Source organism: Glandiceps talaboti, chromosome 11 (assembly GCF_964340395.1).
Source record: "Glandiceps talaboti chromosome 11, keGlaTala1.1, whole genome shotgun sequence".
Classification (NCBI taxonomy): Eukaryota; Metazoa; Hemichordata; class Enteropneusta; family Spengelidae; genus Glandiceps; species Glandiceps talaboti.
Window position 1 is genome coordinate 18,455,123 of NC_135559.1, and position 27,356 is coordinate 18,482,478.

A 27,356-nucleotide genomic window follows, 5' to 3' on the forward strand; every position below is an offset into this window, starting at 1 on the left:
TCATTTATTATATTTCACCTTTGTGCCAGGTTTGAAAGAAATCAAATATCGTATGTCCTAGAAATGACACACTACGGACTTGTGATGTACAGATGGAACCAATAGTAATTATATCATACTCAAACCGAGTTATTGTCTTTGAACAGAAAATATGGATTATATACCCTGGTCGTTTTACAACAACCTGTGTCTATGTCACTAACTTTGCAGTGCTCGGAATATGAGTCAAAACCTTCTAAATCACCAATATTTTCCCCGATTTTTCATAAACTATGCTTGAAGAGGTATAATTATATTATCCCCCAATATTTTCCTTTGTTCAGTCAAATAAAATACTTGTGATCTAAGGGGTCTGTCAAGGACCCCTAGGTCACAAGTATTTTCTTTAGTTGAATAAAGAAAAATACTGGGAAATAATATCTAATAAGTCCCCCTTTGGGGAACTCTAAAATATTGACTCATACCATACACAAACAAGTTCAACAAAAAATACTAAATATTATATTCTGGTCATTCTACATCACAACAATGTGCGTCTATGTCATGATAATACATGTCTATGTCACTGGTTCTGCTGTGTTCAAAATATGAGTCAAAACATTCAAAATTACCATTACTTTCCGCGATTTTTCTTTGATATTACTGGCGCTGGTATAATTATGTTCTTCCCCAATATTTTTCTTCATTCAGCCAGTAAATACTCATGACCTAAAGGGTCTGTCACCATGAGTTGCCAGACAAGTAGTGACAAGGACCCCCTAGGTCACTCATATTTTCCTCGACTAATGAAGAAAAATATTGGGGAATAATATCTAACAGTTCCCCCCCCCCTCCCTTTTGGGAACTATAAAATATTGACTCTTACCAATAAAACACTGACAAACACAGCATGTGAAATCTGAAACTCTTTAATATATCAAGTCACAATTTATAACCCCAAACATCCAGCTGGAATTAGTTACAAAGAACATTTAGAGAGAGACTATTTCTCAAATATTGCCTTTTGAAAAATTTCCATTCATATAAATATCTTAAAGTAACTTTACTTTTCAAAAAAAAAATCTACAAATTGTTCATGCCCATGCCAAGATTTAACACTGAGCAAAATAATTTTGTATTTTCCGTAACTTTCTTTTAACTTTAAAGTACTGATGTACAAGATCTAATAATATGGCATGCTTTGATGTAAATTTTATCAAGTCCCTTGAGATATCTGTTTATTACAACATACTTGAAGGGGAACACCACACAAATTTACATAAACTATGGGATCTGGAGAGTCATTTCATGATTTTACATCACCTACAATTACTTGGGATTTCAGAGATGTTTTACACTGAATAGAATAAACACTCAGGTTATATATTCATTGTGCAAACATGAATATGTTATTTCTGTTGACTCCCATCATGCATTGGCCCACAACAAAGATAATAATAACAATATTTTATTTCTTATAGAGTGCATTACATTAAAACAATCTCAAAGATACCTTATAAAGCATAGACCCTCTCCTGTATAGTAAAGACACAAGATCAACTTGATGTTTCTCTGAAATCACAAGTAATTGTAGGTGATAAAACATCATGAAATGAGACTCCAGAACCTGTGTTTTATAAAAATGTTTTTATTTCCTGCAGTGGTGCTCTCCTACATGTCTAATTTGATCAGCTGTGATTATGTACAATACATGTATAAGAATTTGTATGTATTTCAAAATAATAGCAGTTACAACAGTGGCAAGTCAACTATCGGCAAACTAACAGACACAAACTAACACTAACATCGCAGGGTGTAAATGGATGCTGATGTATGATTACACTCACAGCAGGGTGGTGTCTCTGATAGCAAGTTTTCCTTATGGGTGGCTACACAGACAGCCTCACTCAGTATTTACACTATCTTGATTACAGAGTGATTATATCCACATAACCAATGCAAGGCACATGCAGAATTTTCAGTTTTCTGGAATTCCAAGGCACATGCAGAATTTTCAGTTTTCTGGAATTCTATGATCTTCCAGTGTACATTTCCGGGGACTGCCAGTGTTTACACTATCCTAATTATTGGCCCTTGCTCTCACACACTTCTGCAATCTACCACATGCTACAATAGTTTTAGTCTGTGTCTGGTGAACTTATCTGATAGCTTACTTTCCATGGTAGTAATAAACACAATAATAATGGATACTGCTGTAATTTTCAGGATGTTACCCTTCCATGATGTGAAATAATACTCGCATACTAATGATATTTCAAGTTTTGTAAGTTTACAGTTGCATTTCAACTTGCACATACTTTTAATACCACAAAGTTATTACATTTTTTTTTCTATTCAAAAAAGAATGTAAAATAATATTATTTCATAGTTTTGTCAGAAATAGTATCCTTCACCTGCAAATTCTTTTGTATTATTTTTTAAATAGCAAAGTAATTTTGGTCTTCACCTATCTTCATAAAATGAAATTTTTTAAAAAGGAATCACAAATTTCTGGTTGAAAAATAACTTATCAAAATTAGAAGTTAAAATTAAATATCACACATGATATGAAACATGCATCATTTTACACATTGCTGCTCTGAAGGTAATTTATGAAGGCTATAATAAAACTACAAAAAGGGGGAATGTGTAGGACCCTTAAAGTAACTGCCCTGTTTTGAAGGCTCTATATTTTGAGAATATAGAACTGGCTAGCAACAGCGCCCTCTCTTGACAGTTTTCATAACAGGTCAAAGGTGAAAGCTAGGGTTCTGGTAACCAGCTTATACTGTGTATTTCGATATGTAGTGCAGTACGAACGCTTAGGGTCTTTGGATGTACATGTAGCCAGGCAAATAAAATGCCTTTAAAATGGACATGTGAATATGATAATGTTAAGTCTCACCACCTGAGGGCGCTGTTTTCTAGATGGCCCTTACATGAATACATTAACACTCCCCACTTGAGGGTGCTTGAAAGGTAGATTGCATTTTAGCGTTATATGTAAAGACAAAGTAGAACATGCTACGGAGAAAATAAAAAACTCAAAAATACACCTTGTATTTCCACAAATGTATACATTACTAGTTGCTTTTCCAGCTTGTTCACTTTATGTGATAGTTACATACTGTGTTTTTTTAATAGATTTTGTCTTAAAACAACCATCAAAGGACATGTATGTATGTTCACTTCCAGATAACAGGAAGAAAGAGATTAGTCAAACTTTAAAAAAAAATCTGCAATATGACAAAAGCACCTAGGGAAGTCTTGGAGAGATAATTTTGAATCTGAAATATGTGTAAAAAGCACCATTTTAAACTTTCTTTTGCTCGTTTTGTAACAAGGAGAAGCATTTTTAAATTCCATAAATTGTGTACATTCATAATATAAACCTTTCGGAAGTAACTTAATTTATGTAAACTTTGGGTTCTGGAGTCATTTCATAATTTTGCATTATTTACATTACATGCGGTTACCGAGAAACACTTTGTTCCTCATTCATTGTTAAGTTGAGGTCCTTGCCATGGACGCAATGCATCATGGGAGTCAGTAGATATGCTATGTAATAGGAGAACATGAATATTCATGATTGCTTCTTTTAAGATCATGAGAACTTAGGAGTCATAATTATCTATGGTCAGCTATAATTATACATGCACTGTTTCCTGACTCCCATGATGCAATGCGTGTCAATGGCAAGGACCTCCACTGAACAATGCATGAGGAACAAGTTTCAATTCTATTCCTTGGCAATTGCCCATAATACATGTGATGTAATATCACAAAATTACTCCCATGAACCAAAATTTTATGAAAAACATCCCTATTTTCTGCAGTGATGTTACCTTTTATACATGTATAAGAAAAAATCTCCTAATATTGTGTAAAAGTATTATAGATATCAAGGCAAACCTAAATTGTATGAGATACTAGCAGGTCAACCACATACATTCATAAAATATTTTCCCTTTGTATGTTTTTCCCTGTTTGTCTAAGTTCCATAAAATACACTATCTTTAATTACATGTACATGATAATATTTCTTTGGCAGGTTTTTTTTACATAGTATATGCACCTCGGGAATAACGTTTTAAACTTTTCCTGTCACTTTGCTCAAGAGAACCTTTATCCTTAGTTAAAATATTGGGAAAACTGTGGGTCACCATGCAAATATTTGAAACAGAGGTCAAATTGATCTCAAAGTTGAGCCATTTTAGAATCCAATATGGCCGCCAAATATTTTAGAATCCAATATGGCCACCAAATATTTAAGAATCCAATATGGCCACCAAAGATTGTATTAACTCTATGGGAATATAAAATATTGTTGATTTCCTTGAAAACAAGACAACGAACCTCTAAATTTCTTTAATTACTTTTAAATGGATCAGGAACAAGTTTTCATAACAAAAAATTTGGAGAGATTTTTAAGAACATTGATTTTCTAAGACATTGGTTCCCGAGATGCACTCTACCTTAAAATCTGAATTATTTCAATTTTCTTCATCATCGTCATCATCATCCCACCCATGTGGTAATGCCATTGCACCAGATGATGATGATGACCTTGACAATGGAGGTGACGATGGAGGACTGGAAGTTGGAGACACGGCCTGTTTGATTTTATCTTTCCCGCCTTGCCACATTTGATTCTGGAAACAAACCAAACAGATGTTACTACATGAATTGAAACTTTCAAAGAAATTGAAATCATTAATTAACTGCAACAAGTTGAGTACAAGAAGGATCAAGTTTATCTCGGAGACTTGGTTATCTGACTTGCAACTGTTGTTCACAAGAACACTCAAGCTCAAAGCTCAAAAACCTGTCAGCACAATAGTGAGTCCTAAATTTGAAATCATCCCATAAAGCTGTCACATTGCTAAATTCAATTGGAGCTTACATGTAAACCTAATATGTAAACGTGGGACTTAGCTCTGTCTAGCTGGCCGGCCAGATAGTGAAGTCTATGGGCAAGCTGGGATTCAAGAAATTGATTCAAGCTGTTTTTGACTGTTTACATCAGATATTAAAGAAATTATACTAAAACAGGTCAATAATAATTGTCATAGACAAATCAGTACATTTGTCAATATCAAATTACATATAGTTTTCTCATCAAAATAACAGAATAGTGTACTTAGCATGATGAGAGCCTATCTATGCAAACATTCAATTTATAAATTTAACTTCACTTTGCACCAAGAAATACTAACTAGCTCATCAAATTATGTACTTCTTTCTCTCAAAATAACGCTCCGTCAACTACCAATACACTTTAATATATCTAAGAAATACTAGTAGTCTATAATACTATAATAAACTAAATATCTCACACTTACCAAAGTACCCTCTCTACCGAACAGGTCCAGAAAATTGCCAATAAATTCTCTTGATCTCTCGTCCCATCTCTGGAACAGTTCAATACCCTTGTCTTCAAATTTACTGACTAATTCTTTAGATTTGGTTTCAACTGATTTTACTTTCTCCTTCACTTTATCATACCTGTCTTGAAACAGGAATTTCTTTTCCTGTGAAAAAAAGCACAAGAACGTCATTAAAATACCCATGTAGTATGTAGTATGGTTTCTGAAATGGTATAATGGTAGAAAAAAGTCATTTACATCAAACAAATCTGAGAGATCATGAACAGAGACCATGGGTATTAATAGGCCATTGCAGACTGCAATGGCCTATTAATTGAGGATACAGCGCCCTCGCTCAAATTGGGGGTATCATCACCCCATAGTATTGTTTCTTAAGAGCTCTGTTCCTTGGCATTTTGTAGAAGTGTAAATCAGGGACGTTTTTCATATTGTTCAAACATCGAGGAAAGCAGCAGTGCTCTATGATTAACTGAGTAACCTGTACAATGTCTACCCCCAAGGTACACACAGACAGGAAGTAGAGCGCCACCATGGCAAATTTTGGAAAGGCCAATTACTATCAATTTTAATATACTTATAACATTAGCCTATTTCAATGTAGTGTTCTTTCTTTAATATCTCTAGTACACTTATGTAACCAAATAGAATTGTTAATTTTCTTTATGGTTATAGTAAAGTTATATCTTATCTAATCTAATCTAATCTAATCTAATATACAATACTCAAGCCAAGTTATTGTACTTGAACAGAAAATATAGATTATATACTCTGGTCGTTCTACATCACGACAACCTGTACTTACATCACTGGTTTTACAGTGTTCGAAATATGAGTCAAAACATTCCAAATCCAATTTGCCATTATTTTCTCGCTTTTTTCATAAATTATGCTTTAGGAGGTATAATTATATTATTCCTCAATATTTTATTTCATTCTGCAGAAAAATACTTGTGACCTTGTCACTACTTGTCTAGTGACTCATATACACAATGTCCCCTTGGGTCATTCATATTTTCCTCAACTGAATGAATGAAGACAAATATCGGGGAATAATATTTAATTATTCTGCCAGTTTCTGAGACATTAATCAATACTGCTTCATGACCGAGGGCTGTGATAGATGGATCAAAGAACTATGATCATTTCAAATTTACCTTTCCAAAGTGATTATATTTGATAGCCTGCTAGGTTTTCTGAGGTCCATATATCATCTTTCTGAAAGTTTCACTGTGTCAGCTAACAATTTGTCTCTAATTAGACTTCTACAATTCTCAGAATCTTTCAAGGTATAACTATTAATTTTGATTCATGCAATACATTTACAATCAGGAATATCTCCCAATCAGAATTAAATGTTTGACCCAATCAGGATAAAAATATACAACATACTTTCTCTATTTATTTGGATCAGGATAAAACAGATAAATTATTTCAGATGAAATACTCTTGTAATTTTCAAACACATGGATTGAAAAATTACCCTGGATGACCTATGTCTGACATACCCCTGGCTTGTTTGGAGGTCTTTGAGAGTACAAAGTATGCATATACATGTTTTCACACACACCATGTCATAGTTACATATGCCAGAGAGTTCAAAAGTCATTCATTTATCCACAACACTTTATCCCAATAAATTTGTATCCCAATCGGATTCCTGACTAATTTAGGCCTACTTCATGTGACAATGTCAATAATAGGTTGTTTTTGTCTTACACTTACAGCAGAAGCTGTCCAGGAACAAAAGTCAGAATGGATACAATCGTTGAGGGATTCATATACACTGGAATACAATAGGGAACTTGCAATCCAGACTGAGCATGCTCAGACGCAAAGGACTATGGTATTATCTGTGGTTATTGTAATGCCTAATCTGGCGCTACCGATAAAATAAACCTCTCGCAATGGTCAATGAATTGATCATTCGTGGTTACAAACAATGTAACATTATTGTTACGATGCTAATTGGGCGGTATTTAATATCACATTTCCCATGATGCAACATTCAACATGGCGGGTTTGCAAGTTCCCTATTGGTGTTGCATTCAAGCCTATCTCTAGTTGATTAATTATAGTAACAATTGCTACATGTGTCTGAATGTATACTTCACATGTGTACAGTCATGATACAATGCATGATTTTATTTTGTCTGTCAAAAGTTAGACAGGGATACGCTGTATATCAAGTAGTCCTTGTTTTAATTTTAAATTAATAAATAAACCACCCTCTGTAAGAAAGACACAAGCAACAATTGTATCCGTCCCGACTTTAGATTCTGCATAGCTTACTTTCTACTGCTGTGTATCGCTATGTTGATCATATGGAATAACCAGTCAATTAATCATTCGTAGTCATGGTGACCATGCAAATACGAAAATAAAACTCACGTTAATAAATCCCACATTAAGTTCCTTGGCTGTGTAGCCTCTTCTTAGGTTCCTTCTGACATATTTGTCATAGTCTTTCACAATCCTAGCTATAAGGTCTGATGTTGAGATACCTTCCGTTCTCTGTGTGGCTACAAATTTACCAGCAGCCTTGATGTCTTTGTAGATGTCGTCCGAATCCTTAGACACATATGGAAGATCGTCATGGGCAACAAAATCAATCTGAAACAAACAAATATCAAAAATTATCATTTATTTCTTCAAAGGGAACATCCCCACAGGAAACTTATGTAAACTTTGGGTTCTGGAAAGTCATTTCATAATTTCACTTAAAATCACCTAAAGTATCTTTGATCTATCAGACAGTGTGATGAACTATTGTGTTTTCAATCTAAAGTTAAGACTCACCTTTTTAGCAAAGTATTTTTTAACATAAGTGACTTTTATAGTGATTTTTTTTCTATCACAGGTTTTTTTTATTCCAAGTAACTCTTTTACTACAAGTGACTTTTTTATCATTTTGTGTTTTACTACAGGTGACTCTTTAAAATGACCTTTTACCAGTGATTCTTGTTTACCATTAGTGACTTTTTATTACATGCAACTCTTTTACTGTCAGTGACCTTTGTGACTCTTTTTAGAATGTTTTCCACTAAGGTAGTTTTTATCGCTTTTGTAGTGTTCAGTGCTTATGGACTTTTAGGATATATGGGTTCTTTACAAGTGCTTTTATTAATACTATATATTATTATGACTGCTGAGAAACACTATTGAATTGACACTTGTTCCACATTCATTGTTCAGTGACAGTCCTTGCCATGGGTGAACACTCAGCCAGGGCCCTAATATAATAATTTCATCACCATATCTACAATGTCAAATGAAATTAAAATCATGACAACTGAAACAAACATTTTCTGGCTACATTTTTATCTTCTGGTTCAATACAAAATCTTACCAACAGAGATTGTTGTTGAGGCAGATGATAAAATGTAGCAATGTTAGTAAGATTTCTGTCGAGCAAGAACACGTATTGTTTCAGGTTTCGTGATTTACAGGGCTTGAAATTATTAGTACATGTGTAGTCCAGGGCATATAGATTACTAAAACATTGTATCTTGATAACCAAATTCATAATGTAGTAGACTGTCGGTTACACCAATGGACATCAATGGAAAATTGTAGCTGAAATAGTTCACATGGAGAAATTTAACAACCAAGCTCAAAAGTTAAATTCAAGCCCTGATTTCAATTCTAAATGAATACTAAATGACCTTGTACTGTGTATTCAATACCAAGTACATGCACAAAATATATGTAGTGTACCTTATGTTTTTCTAGATAATCTGGTGTAATAGTCCATGGAGCATCAGCTATAACTTCATCGACGTATCGACAATGTCGTAAAGCTTCATAGCGTTCCCATTCGTTCATTACTGTGTTACCCTTTAGACGATGTGTTAGTTCATCACTGCAAACTAAACAAAAGTCATGGTTAATTTATGAGCAAATTATCACACTCGCAGTATCTGAGATGACTTTTACATTTTTGCTCACTGTCTCTAGAAATTATCAAATGAATAAACAGAATAGAATAGAATAAAATAGAATAGAATTGAATAGAATAGAATAGAATATAATAGAATAGAATAGAATAGAATATTTATTGCATCCATTATAAAGAAAACTACATTTCTTCATTGGATTGTCTGCAATAAATGTTTGGTGTTAAAACAAACCAGTAAATAGATCAACTAGAGTAATAATAGTTAACACAAAATAACAAGATAAAGTTTATGCAAAAGTGTAAACTTTAGGTTAGATAAATGTAATGTATCTCTTTCAACTCTGTAGAAAATGAATCGATGAGATATCAATTTTCTGAGAATTTCGATCATGTTACAAAAGAGAGTATTGGAAATGACCTTTCCAGTGATGATTGACCTCTGCACCACGTTTGATAGTCAGTTATTTTTGTGTACATTATATCTTAAAATACTTTTGTACAGTAAGTTTATTATTAATATAAAAACAAAAATTGACCCTGTCAACAAGAATAGGGACTGTAAACACTAAGTAAACATAGGAATGACCATGGACACTTGACTGTGAACCTTCGGGAAAGAGAGCTGAGAAAAATAATACCCAGTATGTACTAATATACTAAGGGTATGCCTACACAGTGACTTTCATTGCCTGCTTCAGCAACAGTTCTTTTGTGGCAAATAGCTTTTTGTCAGTGTTTGGTTTGATGTACATGAATACAAAAATACAGTGTGTACGTCCCCATGTTTGGCAAGTAAGATCTGTCACATCTACAGACAAAGGAATTTCCAAAGCTTACATATAACTCTTATTATGGTATATTTATACATAGTTGAACTTATTTTCACCAATTGTTTTCTTGTAGACCCTCATTCAAGCACCCATAAACATGACACAGTGAATTTACCATTTCATTTATTGATTTTCACCATCACGTCTGACACTACTTGAAATGTCAAACCAGTAACAATACATTTGACAATGAATTAGTAAGTTGTGTGCCAGCTGGTGTTATTAATAAATTACTTGTCATTTTCTATTGTCTATTTCAACTCAGACACTTGATACAAATGATGGATCATTGTCAGATTTGATCATTAACATCTTATTGTATTCCCAAGGCTATGGAAAGCTGATTTCAAATGTGACACACAGAAACCACTAAAGACAGGTCAGGTCGACCTGTTTGTCTGTTCAATATATCATCTTCAGTACGGTTTACTCATAACTTTGACACATATATCTCTCATTTGTTCATCTATTCCAATAGTACACATTTGTGGCTGTTTTGTTGTTTGTTTGAAAGTTTGCACCCCTTCCCCCTCTGTCTGTCTTTCTGTCTGTCCCTCCCTCCCTCCCTCCCTGTCTCTCTCTCTCTCGGCTATTAATAATCTAATGTACTTACCACCTACTAGTAGATAGACGTTAGGGAAGACATTCTTAGCTTGCATTAATGCCCTTGCATGTCCAGCATGGAACATATCAAATATACCATCAGCATACACTCTTACTGGTCCTGTAAAGGAAACAATAGGATTGATAAAGAAATGACAATAGAATTAAGGTAATTTCGTCACCATCATCAAGACCTTGTACTAGATTTATGTTGTTATTATGACAAGTTTTGAGAATTTTGTTTTGTACCAGATATCTTAAAAGTCATAATGGGGGTGGGGGTTTCAGGTACTTACTAGTTACGTTACCAGCCCTAGCTTGGTCTATTGTGACAGGAGTAAAGTCATAATCAGTCTTCTCCTTCTCTGCCTCGTCTGATGTCGAAAAGTAGGCTGGTTTATATAAAGTCTGTCGACAGAAAAGAAATAAAAATTACATAATTACATAAATTTCTGATATATGAAAGCAATTATGATGTTTTCTGAACTTGAGTTATTTAGTCGATGCAGACAAGAAAAAACAAAAAGTATGTATGATTATTCAAATATTAACAACAACATTTTTTGAAGTGAAATGTAGTCCGTATGGAATTACAGTAATTTGAATCAACTACAAAATTTCAATCCATTGACGATTAACGTAGCAATCAGTTTTCCAATCTACCGAGCCAAATCAACATTTCACTGCCAATTTGACTCTACGAACCATGAACAATATATTTTCAAATTTTTTGCTCTATTTGTGATTTTCAGTTTAATAGTTGCATGGTTTTCCTGACATTGCAGATTATTAAGTTTAACTTAGAAACAGCAGTTAATACAATTTGAATATTTCATTACTCAATCACATTTCATTGTACATGTAGCCTTACACTGTAAGCAATATTTCAATCATATGATGAAAACACACGAGTTGTAAATTTGGCCGGGAAAATAATTGGTAAAAAACAGAGTCAGCTCTATGACCTCTACAAACTCTCCGTCCGCAGGAAAGCCCAAGCAATTGTTAGTGATACCGCACATCCTTTGTACTCGCAGTCGATTTGTTTCCTTCAGGAAGACGATATAGCGTACCTTTAACTCATAAGAACATTTTAAAAAATCATTTATACCAAGTGCAATAAGCATACTGAACTCAGACCTGTGATTTTAAGCTTCTGACAATTTTGTTTTAAATGATCTACACTGAATTCGAAGAATACTTTTATTGGAGGTTTGTAACTGTGTTTGTGTTACTGTAACTATTTTAGTGTGTATATGTATTTTAATGTGCCTTTTATATTTTGGTGAAGTGAAAGGAAAATTTCCGTAAATGGACAATAAAGTTCTATTCTATTCTATTCTATTCTATTCTATCTGTGCAAACGTTCAGTCTAAGTTCATGAATTTAAACTTCATATTGCACTGAAAGTTGCAATTAATATCAATATTAATATTTCCTGAAAATAAAAACAATTTACCCACAAAATGTATAGATATATGGTGAATAAAAATAATTCAGATGAAAAAATAACCAAATTTCACATATTTTACTTCCATTATTGACATCAGTGTGCCCTCCACGCCAATTTTGACGTGCCACTGACACACACAATTTCTTATGACGCACCAAAATTAGGTGTTCCCCTATCTCTTACTATGTGGTGGCCAGTGTGCCCACAGTTGACACACCACTGACACACACAGTTTCCAGTGACGCACCAAAATTTGATGTTCCCCTATCTCTTACTATGTGGTGACCAGTGTGCCCTCTAAGCCATTTTGACACGCAACTGACACACAATTTCTAGTGACGCACCAAAATTTGATGTTCCCCTAGGCCCTATCTCTTACTATGTGATGACCAGTGTGCCTTCTATGCCAATTTGACGTGCCACTCACACACACAAGTTCTAGTGACGCACCAATATTTAGTGTTCCCATATCTCTTACTATGTGGTGACTCACAAGAAATCCCAGTTTTTATCATTCTAACCCACAACAACAACATTTGGGTTGGCCATATTTGTATCTGTAAATGTATCAATGTGAAATTTATGAAAAGAAATACAGCAAATATAATATTTTTGTCAATGAATTCAATGTAATTACCGTATAATTGATATTAAATACTTAGAATACATTGGTTGATTAATATCCATATCTCAGTTTTACACCGTTATTTCATAAATCACAAACTCCAAAATTCAAAGTGAAATTCTGACATTTATACCATAAATGCTAAACAATGGTGATGAGTGCCATAAAATATACATCATAAATTTCAAAAACTTTGTATAAACTTAAAATCCTAAACAATGGATAATAGTACAATGATGAAATAAATATACATCCATTCATAGATTTAAATGGTGATTATAAACCATATGTTGTCCATGAACGGCTGGTACACAAGCAGTGTGGATTTAAAGCATCACTGTGTGCCTATATTTACAATCTTTACAATAACTGTGAACTTGATAGCGTGCCAGCTTGTATATATGTATTTCATAAATTACTAGTTGATTTACTGATTGCAGGATGCATCATGTAGAACACAGATGGTACTTCTGACTTGGCTTTGTTCATTTTCAAGTAGATTTATCATTGTTTTTTAAGGATTTAAGTATAAAACAATATAAAAGTGATTTTTTAAACTGTTTGCTGTTAAAGTGGCCATATGGATGAGGATTGGGGTATTTATTTTGGATTTTTAATTTATAAAACAATTTTATCTGGTTTCCTACTTGAGAAATCAATGTGAAACAACATAGACCAAGTCTGTGTTTGTAGCTCAATACATTGCAAAAAGCTAAAATTTGTGTAAAAAGTTTGTTATTGTACGTACAATAACAAAGATTTTAAACATTTATTAATGTTTTACAATTTATTGAGTTACAAACAAGGACTTGGTCTATGTTGTTTCACATTGATTCTTCAAGTAGGAAGCCATGATAAAATTGGTTGGTTGGTTGGTTGGTTGATTGGTTGGTTGATTTTGTATATCTAATTAAGGTGAGATTAATTTGTAATAAATTATCACGGCTGATATTGCTGGAATCTGACAACAAAGACATTCTTTTAATTGATTGATTGATTGATTGATTGTTTGATTGATTGATTAATTGATTAATTGATTGATTGATTGATGAAGTGATCGATAAAATATACACAATTATGAGGAAAACAACATGCAATACTTTAAACCAAGGAAAGTTGTAAAAGCAAACAAACCTATTACAAATAGTCAATTTTACAATGGTTACTGAACCTCAACTTTTGAATCATTCAGCAACATGTTTGGCTAGAGGCCTTGTACATCAGATTATAGCTTGCTAAAAGCAGATAACAATATCAGTGTCATTACCTGTGACTGTCTGTTGACCTCTCAAAAATTGGACATTGAACCTGGCTATCAATGTGGCCTTATTTCTATGTATCATGTATGGTGTATGGACAGATAGTGAAGTTAATAAACAAACCTAGTGTACCTTCACCAAAGGGTAAAGTTAATGTAAATAAACAACTACAACAACAACAACAACAACTACAAATTTGCTATTTAAATACAGTAAAAACATTTACAAAAGCTCTACTCTAAAATGCATGAAAAGAATTTATAAACAGCTTTTATAAGCAAAGTGCTCTTATATGATTTTAATAAAAGAAAATAATTGTGATTTAACTGATTATTTTTTAACCCCCATACAGCTTATGTCATGTTAGTGTTAACTTATTATTTTCTAACCCCCATACAGCTTATGTCATGTTAGTGTTAACTGATTATTTTCTAACCCACATACAGCCCATTTTATTTTAGTGTTAACTGAGTATTTTTTAACCCACATACAGCTTATTTCATGTTAGTGTTAACTGATTATTTTCTAACCCACATACAGCCCATTTTATTTTAGTGTTAACTGAGTATTTTCTAACCCACATACAGCCCATTTCATGTTAGTGTTAACTGGTTATTTTCTAACCCACTTACAGCCCATTTCATGTTAGTGTTAACTGGTTATTTTTTAACCCACTTACAGCCCATTTCATGTTAGTGTTAACTGGTTATTTTCTAACTCACACACAGCTCATTTCATGTTAGTGTTCACTGGCTTTGTATGATGCAACCATGAAGAACCCAATAAGCAACTGCACATGTTACACCTATTGCAATTTCTTGCTACATTTTGTCTAAAATGAAATAAACCATTGAAACTTCTTACAGCTAGATGCATACTTACAGATGCCAATGTTTTGATGCATGGTAACACTTTAGTTCATTTCATAACAAACCAATAAGAAACTCAACATGTTACACTTTAAGATAGCAAGATTGAATGAATTTAGACATTCTTACAGTCCTCAGAGCTTCACATCACTATAATGTTTTTTTGGGGGGGTTATGTATTGATATCTACTACATAAATGTGTTACTGCGAAGCCCGAGGACTGTCCTCAGGGCTTTACGATAACACGAAGCATTGCAGCAACACATCAATGAATGGTTAGTCCTATGTGGTTGATGAGGGTACACAGTACAAGGATATTCAAGTACAATTATGCAGTAGATATTGGTACATACAAAACAACCATTTTAGTGTCGCGAAGCTCCGAGGACTGTATAGAAAGTCTAGAATGAATTCAGTTTCTGCACTACATTTGTGTAAAATGAAATGAACTATCCTGTCACCATGCAGACATCAAAACACTGGTGCCTGCATGTCTGCATCTAGTTACAGTGTGTCCAAATAGTTTATTTCATTTAGACAAAATGTAGCAAGAAAAAATATAGCATTTTCTTATTGGTTTCTGTGTGGTTGTATCAAACAGAGCCACTGAACGGTAACCTGCATCATACTGTAGTGATGATTGATAGTGTATTTCACTTTTGTAAATGACTAAAATTAATATTGGCAATACCACAAATTCTTTAATCAACCTGAGTACGTCTGGCCAACTGCAAACAAAATTATGCACTATAAGATGATTCATTTAAACTGTGGCACTTATCCAAATTAACAACGAGATCAAATTTCTGACTCAAAATAATGAACTTTGGCAAAAGCAAGAATTTGATACAATTACAAATATCTCTTAAATTAATATTTAAAAATAAGTATAATTAAAATATGGTTTGCAATTATGGATACCCCATCAATCTCTTCATTATTAAATATTAATACAAATAACCAAAATATCTAATTATGATATCAATATCTGATATTAGAATATCTTTTTATTCTGTTACAGTAGATGGTTTTAGATAATACTCTAGACTGTAATGATTTAATTTTAAGGATGTGAATTAATATTTTGACTAATAATGAATGAACACGAACAGGATATTATATAGGCCTGTTTGTCTTTTAAGGTTTTTCTTCTTTTGCGTTTCAATACGGTGACAGTAACCACCTAAATATATAGCTCAAACACTTCATAATGTTTTTGTTGGGTTTGGGGAGCCCTGGTAACAGAGGAAGTAAATCAGGTAAAACCTGCATAGATTTCTACACCTTCTACTATGACTTGGGTTTCTATACCCTGTACTATGACTTGGGTTCGTAACCCTGGTAACAGAGGTGGTAAATCAGGTAAAACCTGCATAGATTTCTATACCTTGTACTATGACTTGGGTTTGTAACCCTGTACTATGACTTGGGTTCGTAACCTGGTAACAGAGGTGGTAAATCAGGTAAAACCTGCATAGATTTCTATACCCTGTACTATGACTTGGGTTCGTAACCCTGGTAACAGAGGTGGTAAATCAGGTAAAACCTGCATAGATTTCTATACCCTGTACTATGACTTGGGTTCGTAACCCTGGTAACAGAGGTGGTAAATCAGCTAAAACCTGCATAGATTTCTATACCCTGTACTATGACTTGGGTTCGTAACCCTGGTAACAGAGGAAGTAAATCAGCTAAAACCTGCATAGATTTCTATACCTTGTACTATGACTTGGGTTTGTAACCCTGGTAACAGAGGTGGTAAATCAGGTAAAACCTGCATAGATTTATATATCTTGTACTATGACTTGGGTTTGTAACCCTGGTAACAGAGGTGGTAAATCTGGTAAAACCTGCATAGATTTCTTTACCTTGTACTATGACTTGGGTTTGTAACCCTGGTAACAGAGGTGGTAAATCTGGTAAAACCTGTATAGATTTCTATACCTTGTACTATGACTTGGGTTTGTAACCCTGGTAACAGAAGTAGTAAATCAGGTAAAACCTGCCTAGATTTTTATACCCTGTACTATGACTTGGGTTCGTAACCCTGGTAACAGAGGTAGTAAATCAGGTAAAACCTGCATAGATTTTTATACCCTGTACCATAATTTTGGTAGTGAGAGACAAATCTAGTCTAGTTCCTATACGATACAAGTTACGATTACTACATTCATTGCCACTAATGAATCACGTACCAGTTGCATGAATATTGTTTGTATTGCACTGCAGTGAAAATATAATTAATATACGCACGCACTAGTGCAAGTAATCTCTGGTACATGTATCAATATAGAGAACTTCCTAACTAGATTTGAACTATACTTACTCCTGGCTCTGACTACACACACTTAGCAAAAACACTGTTTAAGAGCATATAAGATGTAAATACAATAAGTAAATTAAACTGGAACTTTTTCACTACACAAATTTAATCAGATTTGAATAATTAAAGCATGAAAGAATATGACATGTACTGCTAAATTTCTATAATTTGATTATTTTCATACTAAATTCATTTTGTTCACTTTACGCATGTAGGTGATGTATACATACGACAAGGGGTTTTACGTCTTATTGCAGATCTCGCGAGATATGCAAATATGTCTAGCAACAGTGGTTGTCAAACATGTGACCATTGCATGATCAAGCTTTCACCGTGGCCATGTGTGATGACGTTGAGAACAATAGTGTTGCTAAGCGTTTGACACTTTAAGCTTGACCACCCTCAAGTGGTTGCTATGGATGCAATGGCTCACGCATGATGTCGTGAGATCTGCCGCGAGACAAGAAATGGCTGCCTAAAATTTATGTAACGGTGTCTGAAATAAATTATGGACTCCTGGCTACGTATGCAATCATTCAAATTATTCACAATCTGTCAGTATGTATGGTTACATATATCATATACCTTATACCTATCTATTACACAATAACATACCCTTCAATAAAATGTAAACTGCTTTCATCTATACACTGTTTGTAATCCATAATTCTATAAATTTTGAGTGGAATGGAATCTACTTTCATCTCTTAACTATATCCTATATATTCAATGTATGACATTTGTGTAAGGCTGCAGCATTTACACAATGACACTTTCAAACAAAAAAACAAAAAATCTAAGTAAATACAATTTTTGTTTTAATGTATTTTCAAGAATTACACATATAGACCAACAAGCAATTATTTACATTTTTTGACCACAAGTGCTAGTTTTATCACCTTTCCACCTACCACGGTTTCCAAAGGATAGCACAAACACATAGACTTAGTCATAGACACTATCTTTTCCAAAGCATAGCACAAACACATAGACTTAGTCATAGACACTATCTCTTCTATTGTGTCTGATTACACCATTCTGTTGATACATGATAGACAGCTCAGAATCATACAGCTGGTTGACCTTTGACCTGTCAACTCTTCAACAACGGACAATAAACATCAACAGTACTTATATGACAGTATGTATAAGGCTGAACATATGAAACAACAAGTAGAGATTTTGTACAACACCTGTATATGAACATGTTATTTTGACATTTTTAAAATAATATTATTATTACTAACTACTGCTAGTACTGTTAATCCAAAGAACTTGAATACTACATAAACCTAGATATTTTTGCCACTGTAAAAATTTTACAATTTTTACTTTCATTCCCAAAGACACCAATTTTTACCACTTTACTCAGCCTTGTGCATAGTTTATGTATAAAGAGGCCATTTTAGTTACTACTTATTTTGTGTTTTTAGTTTTTCAGCAAAATATTAAATAAATATTAAAAAATTTGTCAAATGTTTGTACATACAATAACAAAGGTTTCACACTTTTTGCATCTTTTTTTTTTTTTTGCAATTTATTGAGTTACAAAGACTTGGTATGTGTTATTTCAAATTGTTTTTTTCAAGTAGAAAAATACATTAAAGATGTTTTATAAATTAAAAATCCAAAATAAATACCCAATCCTCATCCATATGGCCATTATACTAGCCTATACCTGTGAAGTTAGCTTGAGAAAAACTAGAGAAATTATTGTACCGAATCAACTTATAGTTATACAGTACATTTAGATTGTGATGACATCAGTCATATATTAATACGCAAGTCAACAATCTTCAACTTTATCATTACATTTTTTGTGTTATTATTGCTTCCTGGTTTTCTTTGTTGTTGTTTACTTTCATTTTATCATATTTATCTAGATTTAGGGAATACGTTAATTAATACGATAATCAATAATAACACAACAAGTACATTTTGCCATATTTGACCTCAAGTTTATAATTTTATCATATCCAGCTACATATTAACAGATGATAAGCTAATGTTGTATTGATAAATGCTTACTTTTGGACGGACTACCTTAGTCACCGGATAATGTGATAGAACAGATGCCTGTAGGCCGTTACAATGACACCTATCGACATCCTCCCGACAAGGGCTCGGGACACAAGGACTGACTTCATGAACCAACGCTGTGGTTTCTAAAAGCATCATTTTTCATCAGAATTTCCAATGTACTCCTTTCCATTGCAAAACGCTGTCCACACACAGTATATTATTCTATCTACAGAGGGATGTTGGTACAATTTGTAAGGGTATGATTTGATCTATTAATAGTAACATGTACAATGTAGGTGTGCGGACCCCTGATAAAACCGTGAATTCAGTGCCTACATTATATTCAAATCAGCAACGACGCAAAATAAATATTCATATCAACATTAAAAATAACTTCTCCTCAATAGTGTGGATGACACCTGTTAACTGATACATCCATTAGGTCATTGTACCATAAAAATATCAAAATATTACCCAAGAAATATATGAAATATTGTTCTGAGGCCAAACCTTTTCCCCTTTTTTTGAATTTTCTTAATCTCACATATGGAAATATTGTAAACTTCAAACGTTTATTCAAGACTTTGGTTGTTTCAAAGATGAAAAAAGAAAAAGAAAAAAAATGTATATGCTGGGCATGCCTTTTGCAACCAAATTTTTTTAAAAATTTGTAGAATTTTCAAGTAGAAATTGAAAACTATCATGTTTCATGTACAATGGTTAAGATATAACAAGGAGAGAGATTTCAGGAGTTGTTGTTATCATTTGACCTTGAGGAAAACTTTGACCTTGAAGACAATAACTTTGCCTTTTAATAAAATGTTACATGTTTTGCATAAATTACTTTATGCCTACAAGTTAGAAATAGCTTTCTGATTTGCACTATTAAACTACTAATTATCTTCCTCATCTGTTATGTCACCATTCTCTGTCATCACCCAGTCACGACCCCTAACAACTCATTCCCACTACATCATCATGGAAGTAACACAGTTCTCAAATCCACCATCAATCCCTAACTATCAATTTATCAATCTGTCGTTATTTAGCTTCTTCAAAACTGAGAAGTAGTCGAGATGCTAATTTGGTATCGAAACAAAGAGAGATCTTGAGATCCCATGCCACAGATAGCATCAGACTACATGAGAGAATTAAATAACCAAAGTGAATAATCTGCTATTTTAAACCGTGTAACAATGACATTTAGTGACATTTATCAATATCATAAGATAATACTCAAATAAACAAACAAATACACACATGTAAATAAACTTCTCCTTGATAAACCTAAATACATTGTATGCTAATCACAGTGTTTACAGGTAGCAAAGGTCACATGTCTATTAATTTCCCACATTCGCTATTCAGGATGTCAAAGGTCATATGTACCGGTATCCAATCCAATTTATATAACGTGACATAAGAATTATTTGTATTTGCTTGTTTTGAGATGAGTGCCTAGAATGACATAAAAACAAATGACGCTATGTCAAAGAAATGGAAAGGTATTAAAAACCAAGAAATCTAGCTGGTTTCTACTGTCTGACTTCAATCAAATTACAAATGTATTAGGAACATCTGTATCAAACACTTGGTTTATGGTTTCTACTTTATTACATTACATTGAGTTATTTAATGTGATGATGAAAATTAATTTCTATCATTCTAAAAACATGAATTACAGGGACATATGTAGAAGAGTGTTCACTCATTTCAAAAGATACAAATAAAGGTTATCCTAGGGAGTTTAATCCTATCCCTATCCCTAGCCAAAACTCCCTAGCTTGAATACAATATGTATCTATTGTATAAGCAGGCCACCATTCTGCATTTGACCTAACATGAGTCAGTTTGCTGTTAATATTGAATTAGAATGGGTGTTGTATACCTGATACTGAAACTAGTCAATCTTATTATTATCAAAACATAACTGTGAAGTAGACACAATTGCTTACATTTTCATCAGGTTCTGGCCACGGTGGTTTATCAAAACATTCATAGAACGGTTCGCTATCCGAATCATCTAATTCTGTACACTCCTCCTCCTTGGTAGTTTCACCGTTCTCTGCCATCACTGGTCACGGTTCATATACCCCACTACATCATGTAACTACACAGTACTCAAAGACATGACTTCACCGCCACTAATGGCTACCTTTCCTTTTCCTGTCTCCAAATCAGCTGATGTATGAATTATTCATGACTATCTACTCAAATATTTCTGACATGTTAATTTTTTCTTATTTAAAAAAAAAAATGAAATTGAACACAATTTGATGATAAGACTCAGATTATGTTTTATATGCATGTCTCATTCATAATATCACTTCAGGTGTTTCATGAACAGCTCTTTGGATCAGTAATTATAGTACGGTTTCAAACTGATGACAAAATTAAAACATAAGTCCTTGCCTTGAAGTCATTAGCATAACAGACTGTCTCTCTATTTATATTATAATGACATGCATCAATGCACACTTCGCTATTTACATATGCAAATCACCTAAGTATTCACTATTTTGATTTTCTCTGTCATCATGTCAAATATTTTCATTCAAGAATTTTCTTACATGATATGTTAGGCTATTGAATAATAATCTGATACACTTCAACCCAAATATTCAAAAATTTCAAAATTTCTCAAATATTTTGATCTACAAGTGCTAATATTTAATAGATTACAATTCAACAAACGATGAGTCCGACTCTTTTATTTAAAAAAAAATAACAAAACTGCGATATTCAATATTTGTAAATTTGAGTGAGGAAATAACAGAGCAGCTAGATTTTCTTGCTTATTTTTTTTTTTGAAGGTTTTTTTTTTTCATTTACAATTACACAAATAAAAATTACAATTTTCATGTGTTAGTCTCTAAACTTGAACTAAAATACTGATAGTTTAAATGAAACTTATGAGATTTCACATAACATTTTTTTCCCAGTTTTTCTGGGTTTTCATTTAACAACCATTAGGACTTATTTGTACATCTGTATGTATATCAATATGCTAATTAGCTATACTATATGCAAAAATATGCAAGAAAGACTTGAGAATCACTGACCATCTGGATGAAGTGCCAGCATACACAATAAACTTTCTAATCATTCCATTCAAGGTCAGTACCAGTACAATTTCCACGTGTATGCAAATTTCTTAGTTTAATTTATGCAAATTTTAAACAAATGTATAATTTTTTCCAAAACTGTTGATACTTTATTTGCCTTTCAAATTCTCTTTCACCATATTTGCTAATGTTTTTCCTGTTTCTTTCTGACATAAAATTTTGATAAAAATGATTTTTGATGAGATTTACTACAAAATCGAAAATCAGTTAACAACAGAATCAAAGAACTTGGTAATATGGATAGGAACAGCTTACAGTGAAATTTAGATATTCAACAATCAAGTATGATCAGGGTGAGCCAGTATAGACGTACACACCATATTATTGTGTTATATTGGTTAATTGAGCCCAAAACTCCCAATAATCAACTTTTGTCTACTTTATAGTTCAAATTGTAAAAATTTTAATTCTTTAATATATGGGTAATAAAAACTCAATGTTGAAATTGGAGTTTCATTGCACTTCCTATCTCTTAGAGACAATTGCACAATGTCACACAAGTGCAAGAAGTGAACTTTGTTTGTTATGGGGGAAGGGGGTCTGGCATCACTGCAATTGCTGAACTTCATTTTCACACTTCTAACCAAATTTTGATGGAAAACTTTCACTCCTTCAATCATAATAGATGTTGTATTTACTACTGAGATGTTGATAAGTTGATAAAAAAATTAGTTCTAATGTGATATAGAGTGCTGGATTTGCGATAGTATTTTAATGTGTTTACAATCAATGAACTTTTACATTACATTGATTGTACTACTACTAGTGGTCTGGTACATGGTCGCTACAGTTTTCATCATAGTTTACATCATATATAAATGTTTAATGTCACACTTGTGAGCATTCGTTTAGGGGGGAAAAGGTAAGGGTTTGACCTAAATGAATTGTTGAGCTTTTGTGACATTATGCGGTAATAACTTGTCCCTTACAAAGTTCTAAACAGTACATGTATTAAAGAACAAACACTATTATAAACTCAATGTTATGTGTTTTAAATAACTAGGTATGACTAAACTAAAACATATTTTTAAAACATATGAATAATTAATCAAATAAAGTAACACTACAAGTGAATGTGTACGTGTTCAAATTTCATTTACATACATGTCTGTCACATTCGGATAATAATTTCACTAAATTATTATATCTGAAATGTCAAATGATACATACAGAAAGAGGCAGACACTTATTCCAGCGGTAATGAGACACGAATGACAACCATAATGTACCTATACAAAATAAAGGCATAGAATTCTTTCAAATTACCCTGATTTTGATAAATCCACATGAAATTTTCTTTACTTGAATACAGCAATTATAATTCTAACCTCCAGGCTGATAGATAATTTACTAGCTAGAATAGCAGACAGTTCCTTTATTTCCATGAAAACATTTCAAACGACTATAAATTCAATAGTGTTTTATGAAAAGGTGATAAGCAGGTAAAAATCTACCTAAGTTCCCCCCTGTCTTTTTACCAGGGATCCCCACTAAATTATAGTACGGTGTATTGGAAACTACGCCTGTTTCATTTCCCCTTTCTGCTACCTGGGTTCACCAAACTTAATAGCAAATACACTGTACAACCCTTTGTGTATTTAAAAGACTATTTTATTTCACTTACACAGCGTAATCTACTTGTTTGTCGTCTAGCGAGGTGGTCACATGTTACTGTACAATAGAAAGACTTCACTTATAAATTCAAAAAACCTATTCACAGCTGTTGACAGGTTCTATGGTTTATTTATAAAAGTGATTGATGGTGGTAAAATTATATGATACATTTGCATGGTGATCATATTTGCTCTCAGACATCAAAACCTGAATATCTTTTTACATCATAATTCATATGTATTTTGTATTCCATATATTCATATCATGATCATATTTACTCTTAGATATTAGAATCTAAATATGTTTTCATAATACGCAATTTATATATAATATTTAGACAATACAAATTATAATACAATACTAAAATAATTGATGGTTGTAGAATTATATGATACGTTTGCCTAGTGATCATATTTACTCTTAGATGTCAAAACCTAAATATATTTTTACATTATTATTCAAATGCAATTTGTATTTAATATATTTGCAATAAAATTTAAATCCAAAATGTGTTTTCATAATATGATTATATATAATATTTATGCAATGCAACATAGTCAACAAAATCTTTTAATTTTGATTTATGAACACCCACGTGAACACTCAATTCCTGAATTGAAAAAAAAATTACGTCAATGTGTGTGTTAATGTATGGTCTTCCAATATACAGGTTGTTTTAAGTTACTGTTCACCTAGCTGCAATAATTATAGCGTTTGATGTGATTTTGAGGGCTTTTTCGTCTGTTTTTGTGCCTTTTTTCGTTCTGACGTTTAACCCGAATCAAACGCTACAATTCCTCTAATGCAAATGCAAATAGACGAGACCACATTGAAAACGTGAGCGAGGGGGTCAACGTACTACCCGTTTCAAACTGCTGCATGCCTTGCTACATTTGCCAATTTTGACGGAACTGGGGTACCTCTGAACACTTCTTTGGTCTTGAAGACTCCGTAATTAATGTTGGCGTTAGGAAATGTCCGATATTTTGCCAGATAAGGCGTAATTTAGTAGAAAAGTCTGCCCAACTTTGCGATTCAGATCTGAATCACTTCCGTCTATTTGCATTTGCATTAGAGGAATTGTAGCGTTTGATTCGGGTTAAACGTCAGAACGAAAAAAGGCACAAAAACAGATGAAAAAGCCCTCAAAATCACATCAAATGCTACAATTATTGCAGCTACTGTTCACCACACAGAAACCAATAAGAAACTGGACATGCTACACTTTAAGACAGCAAGATTGAATGACTACAATTTCTTGCTACAATTTGTCTAACTTTAAATGAACTAAAGTGTCAGATGTCAAAACACTGGCACCAGCCTGTCTGCATCTGGTTGCAGTACATTAAAATGGTTTATTTTATAATAGACAAAATGTAGCAAAAACTTGAGATCTTGCTATGTTAGTGTAGAATATACAGTTTTTAATTGGTTTCTGTGTGACTTTATCAAATAGAGCAGGTGAACGGTAATTTGAAATGGGCTGTACAATACATGTAGTATGTCTAAAACTCTGATTTTGTTGACATACCTGTCAGACTCAGAACCAACATATTCAAGTCTACGTTCTTTTTTCACTGGACAAGTGAAGTTTGTGGTTTACTTTTCGGAAGTTAAACATTGTGTGTGTATGTTTGTATGTTTGTGTGTGTGTGTGTGTGTGTGTCACTGTGTGTGTGTGTGCATGCATGCATGCGTGTGTGTGTGTGTGTGTGTGTGTGTGTGTGTGTGTGTGTGTGTGTGTGTGTGTGTGTGTGTGTGTGTGTGTGTGTGTGTGTGTGTGTTACATTGCATGCCTCAGCTCTATTCTCAGAAAAGCATATAACACAGTTACATCATGTGGGCTTATATACGCAGCAATTTTAACTTACTCTAACAGCTAGTCTGTAAGGTACTTCATAACAGGGTGCACTCACACATCAGTCAAATCCACATCAGAGAGAAGAAGCCGGTGAGGGCAGAACGACACGGCATATCTTGTACAGTCTATCTAATATCAAGCTTACTCAGTAGACGGGAATGTCTAAAAAACCATCTACAATCATACTATGTTGTGTTCACTACTATGAAACGAGTATTTATACAATCACAACCCACAGGTTGCTGTGACCAATGGTCACCATAACAACCCGATACACAGTTGTAACACTTGAGAATCAGTCTTAGAAATCAACACGAGATATAATCACAACCCACAGGTTACTGTGACCAATGGTCATCATAACACAGTACTCCCTTGTAACACTGAGAAGCAGTCCTAGAAATCAACACTCAATATATAATCACAACCCACAGGTTACTGTGACCAATGATCATCATAACACAGTCTTAGAAATCAACACACAATTGCGAGAAGAAAAACACAGAAAAATCAAGACGATAATATTGCACAAATTTATTGTCTTACCTCTCGAAGTTTTCTGATTTTTATTGGAATATTTGCATCAGCTGCTGTTGAATTAACTTCACCAGATGTTGCTTTCCTTTTTCTACTCCTGTGATGGTTTTCAGACATCTCGTTTTCTGAATAGTACCTTTAAATTACTTAATTTATTGATTCTCACAATAACTGGAAGTCTGTCTGCTTTTGTTGTTGTTGTTGTTGTTGTTGTTGCTGTTGTTGTTGTTCAGTACCCACTCTCAGAGAAGCATCAGCATTTGGAGATTTTCCTGTCAAATGGAAATTTATACAAATTTGTAAAAATAGTGAAAAAGTACGAAACATCATTTGAGTTATTAAGAAAAAAATAGTCTAGTGCTAACCTTTATTAAATCTTAAGATCTCTATCAAAATGACTCAATACCAGACTAGAAATATGACATTTTCAAACTACTAGAGGTCTTGTATTTATATAACAAAAGGAATTGTTATTTACACATAATTTTTTATTGTTGTCAATCAAAACCATATGCATCATGTTTATTATGGTTAATAAGTCAACATTAATAATTTCAAATGCTGGATAGTGAAATAAAATGACATTTTTTTAAATACTACATATATTTTTAATATAATATCATTGCACTGTGCACTGCATTGTAACAATTGTAATGACATTGAAATTAGTATTCTCCCTTACATAAAATATGTCATCTGATCTTGATATATATTATACAACAAATGCAATGTTTTCTAAATTTCTTCCAACAGTTCCGAATCTTTCATAGGAACTAAATATAATAGTTTTGAGAGAACCTTTGCCAAGGAAGATGCAAATGTATATCAGTCTAGTTTCTATACGACGTGTTACGATTACTACAATCATCTCCGCTCACTCTACTCATAGGGAAAGTCATTATTCTAGCACTGAAATCTGTGCTACCCATGCTGGGCAAAGTGTAAACGACACATGTCAGTAATCCATCACAAA

At 33.1% G+C, this 27,356-nt stretch overlaps 1 protein-coding gene across 2 annotated transcripts; it reads right to left on the reverse strand.

Moving 5' to 3' along the window:
- Positions 1–911: 911 nt before the first annotated feature.
- Positions 912–26,555, reverse strand: LOC144442237 (choline-phosphate cytidylyltransferase A-like). Of its 2 annotated transcripts, none has more exons than XM_078131518.1 (7): positions 26,393–26,555; positions 10,991–11,102; positions 10,705–10,815; positions 9,081–9,232; positions 7,755–7,976; positions 5,322–5,510; positions 912–4,631 (listed from the first exon to the last, which is right to left on the reverse strand). In XM_078131518.1, exons 1-7 carry the CDS (start codon positions 26,498–26,500, stop codon positions 4,473–4,475), a joined length of 1,053 nt encoding a protein of 350 aa, XP_077987644.1. In that variant the 5' UTR covers positions 26,501–26,555; the 3' UTR covers positions 912–4,472. The 2 variants fall into 2 exon arrangements, with proteins under 2 accessions (XP_077987644.1, XP_077987642.1); XM_078131516.1 differs by lacking the exon at positions 26,393–26,555 and adding an exon at positions 21,202–21,402.
- Between the last annotated feature and the right edge of the window lie 801 nt (positions 26,556–27,356).

Bases quoted from the DNA above. Each gene is read 5' to 3' on its own strand.
- LOC144442237 (XM_078131516.1), bottom strand. From the start codon at position 21,318: ATGGCAGAGAACGGTGAAACTACCAAGGAGGAGGAGTGTACAGAATTA. The intron at 10,816-10,990 runs GTAAGTACCTGA...TTTCCTTTACAG, and splicing joins TAGGGCTGGTAACGTAACTA to GACCAGTAAGAGTGTATGCT. The intron at 9,233-10,704 runs GTAAGTACATTA...ACTTTTGTTTAG, and splicing joins CGTCTATCTACTAGTAGGTG to TTTGCAGTGATGAACTAACA.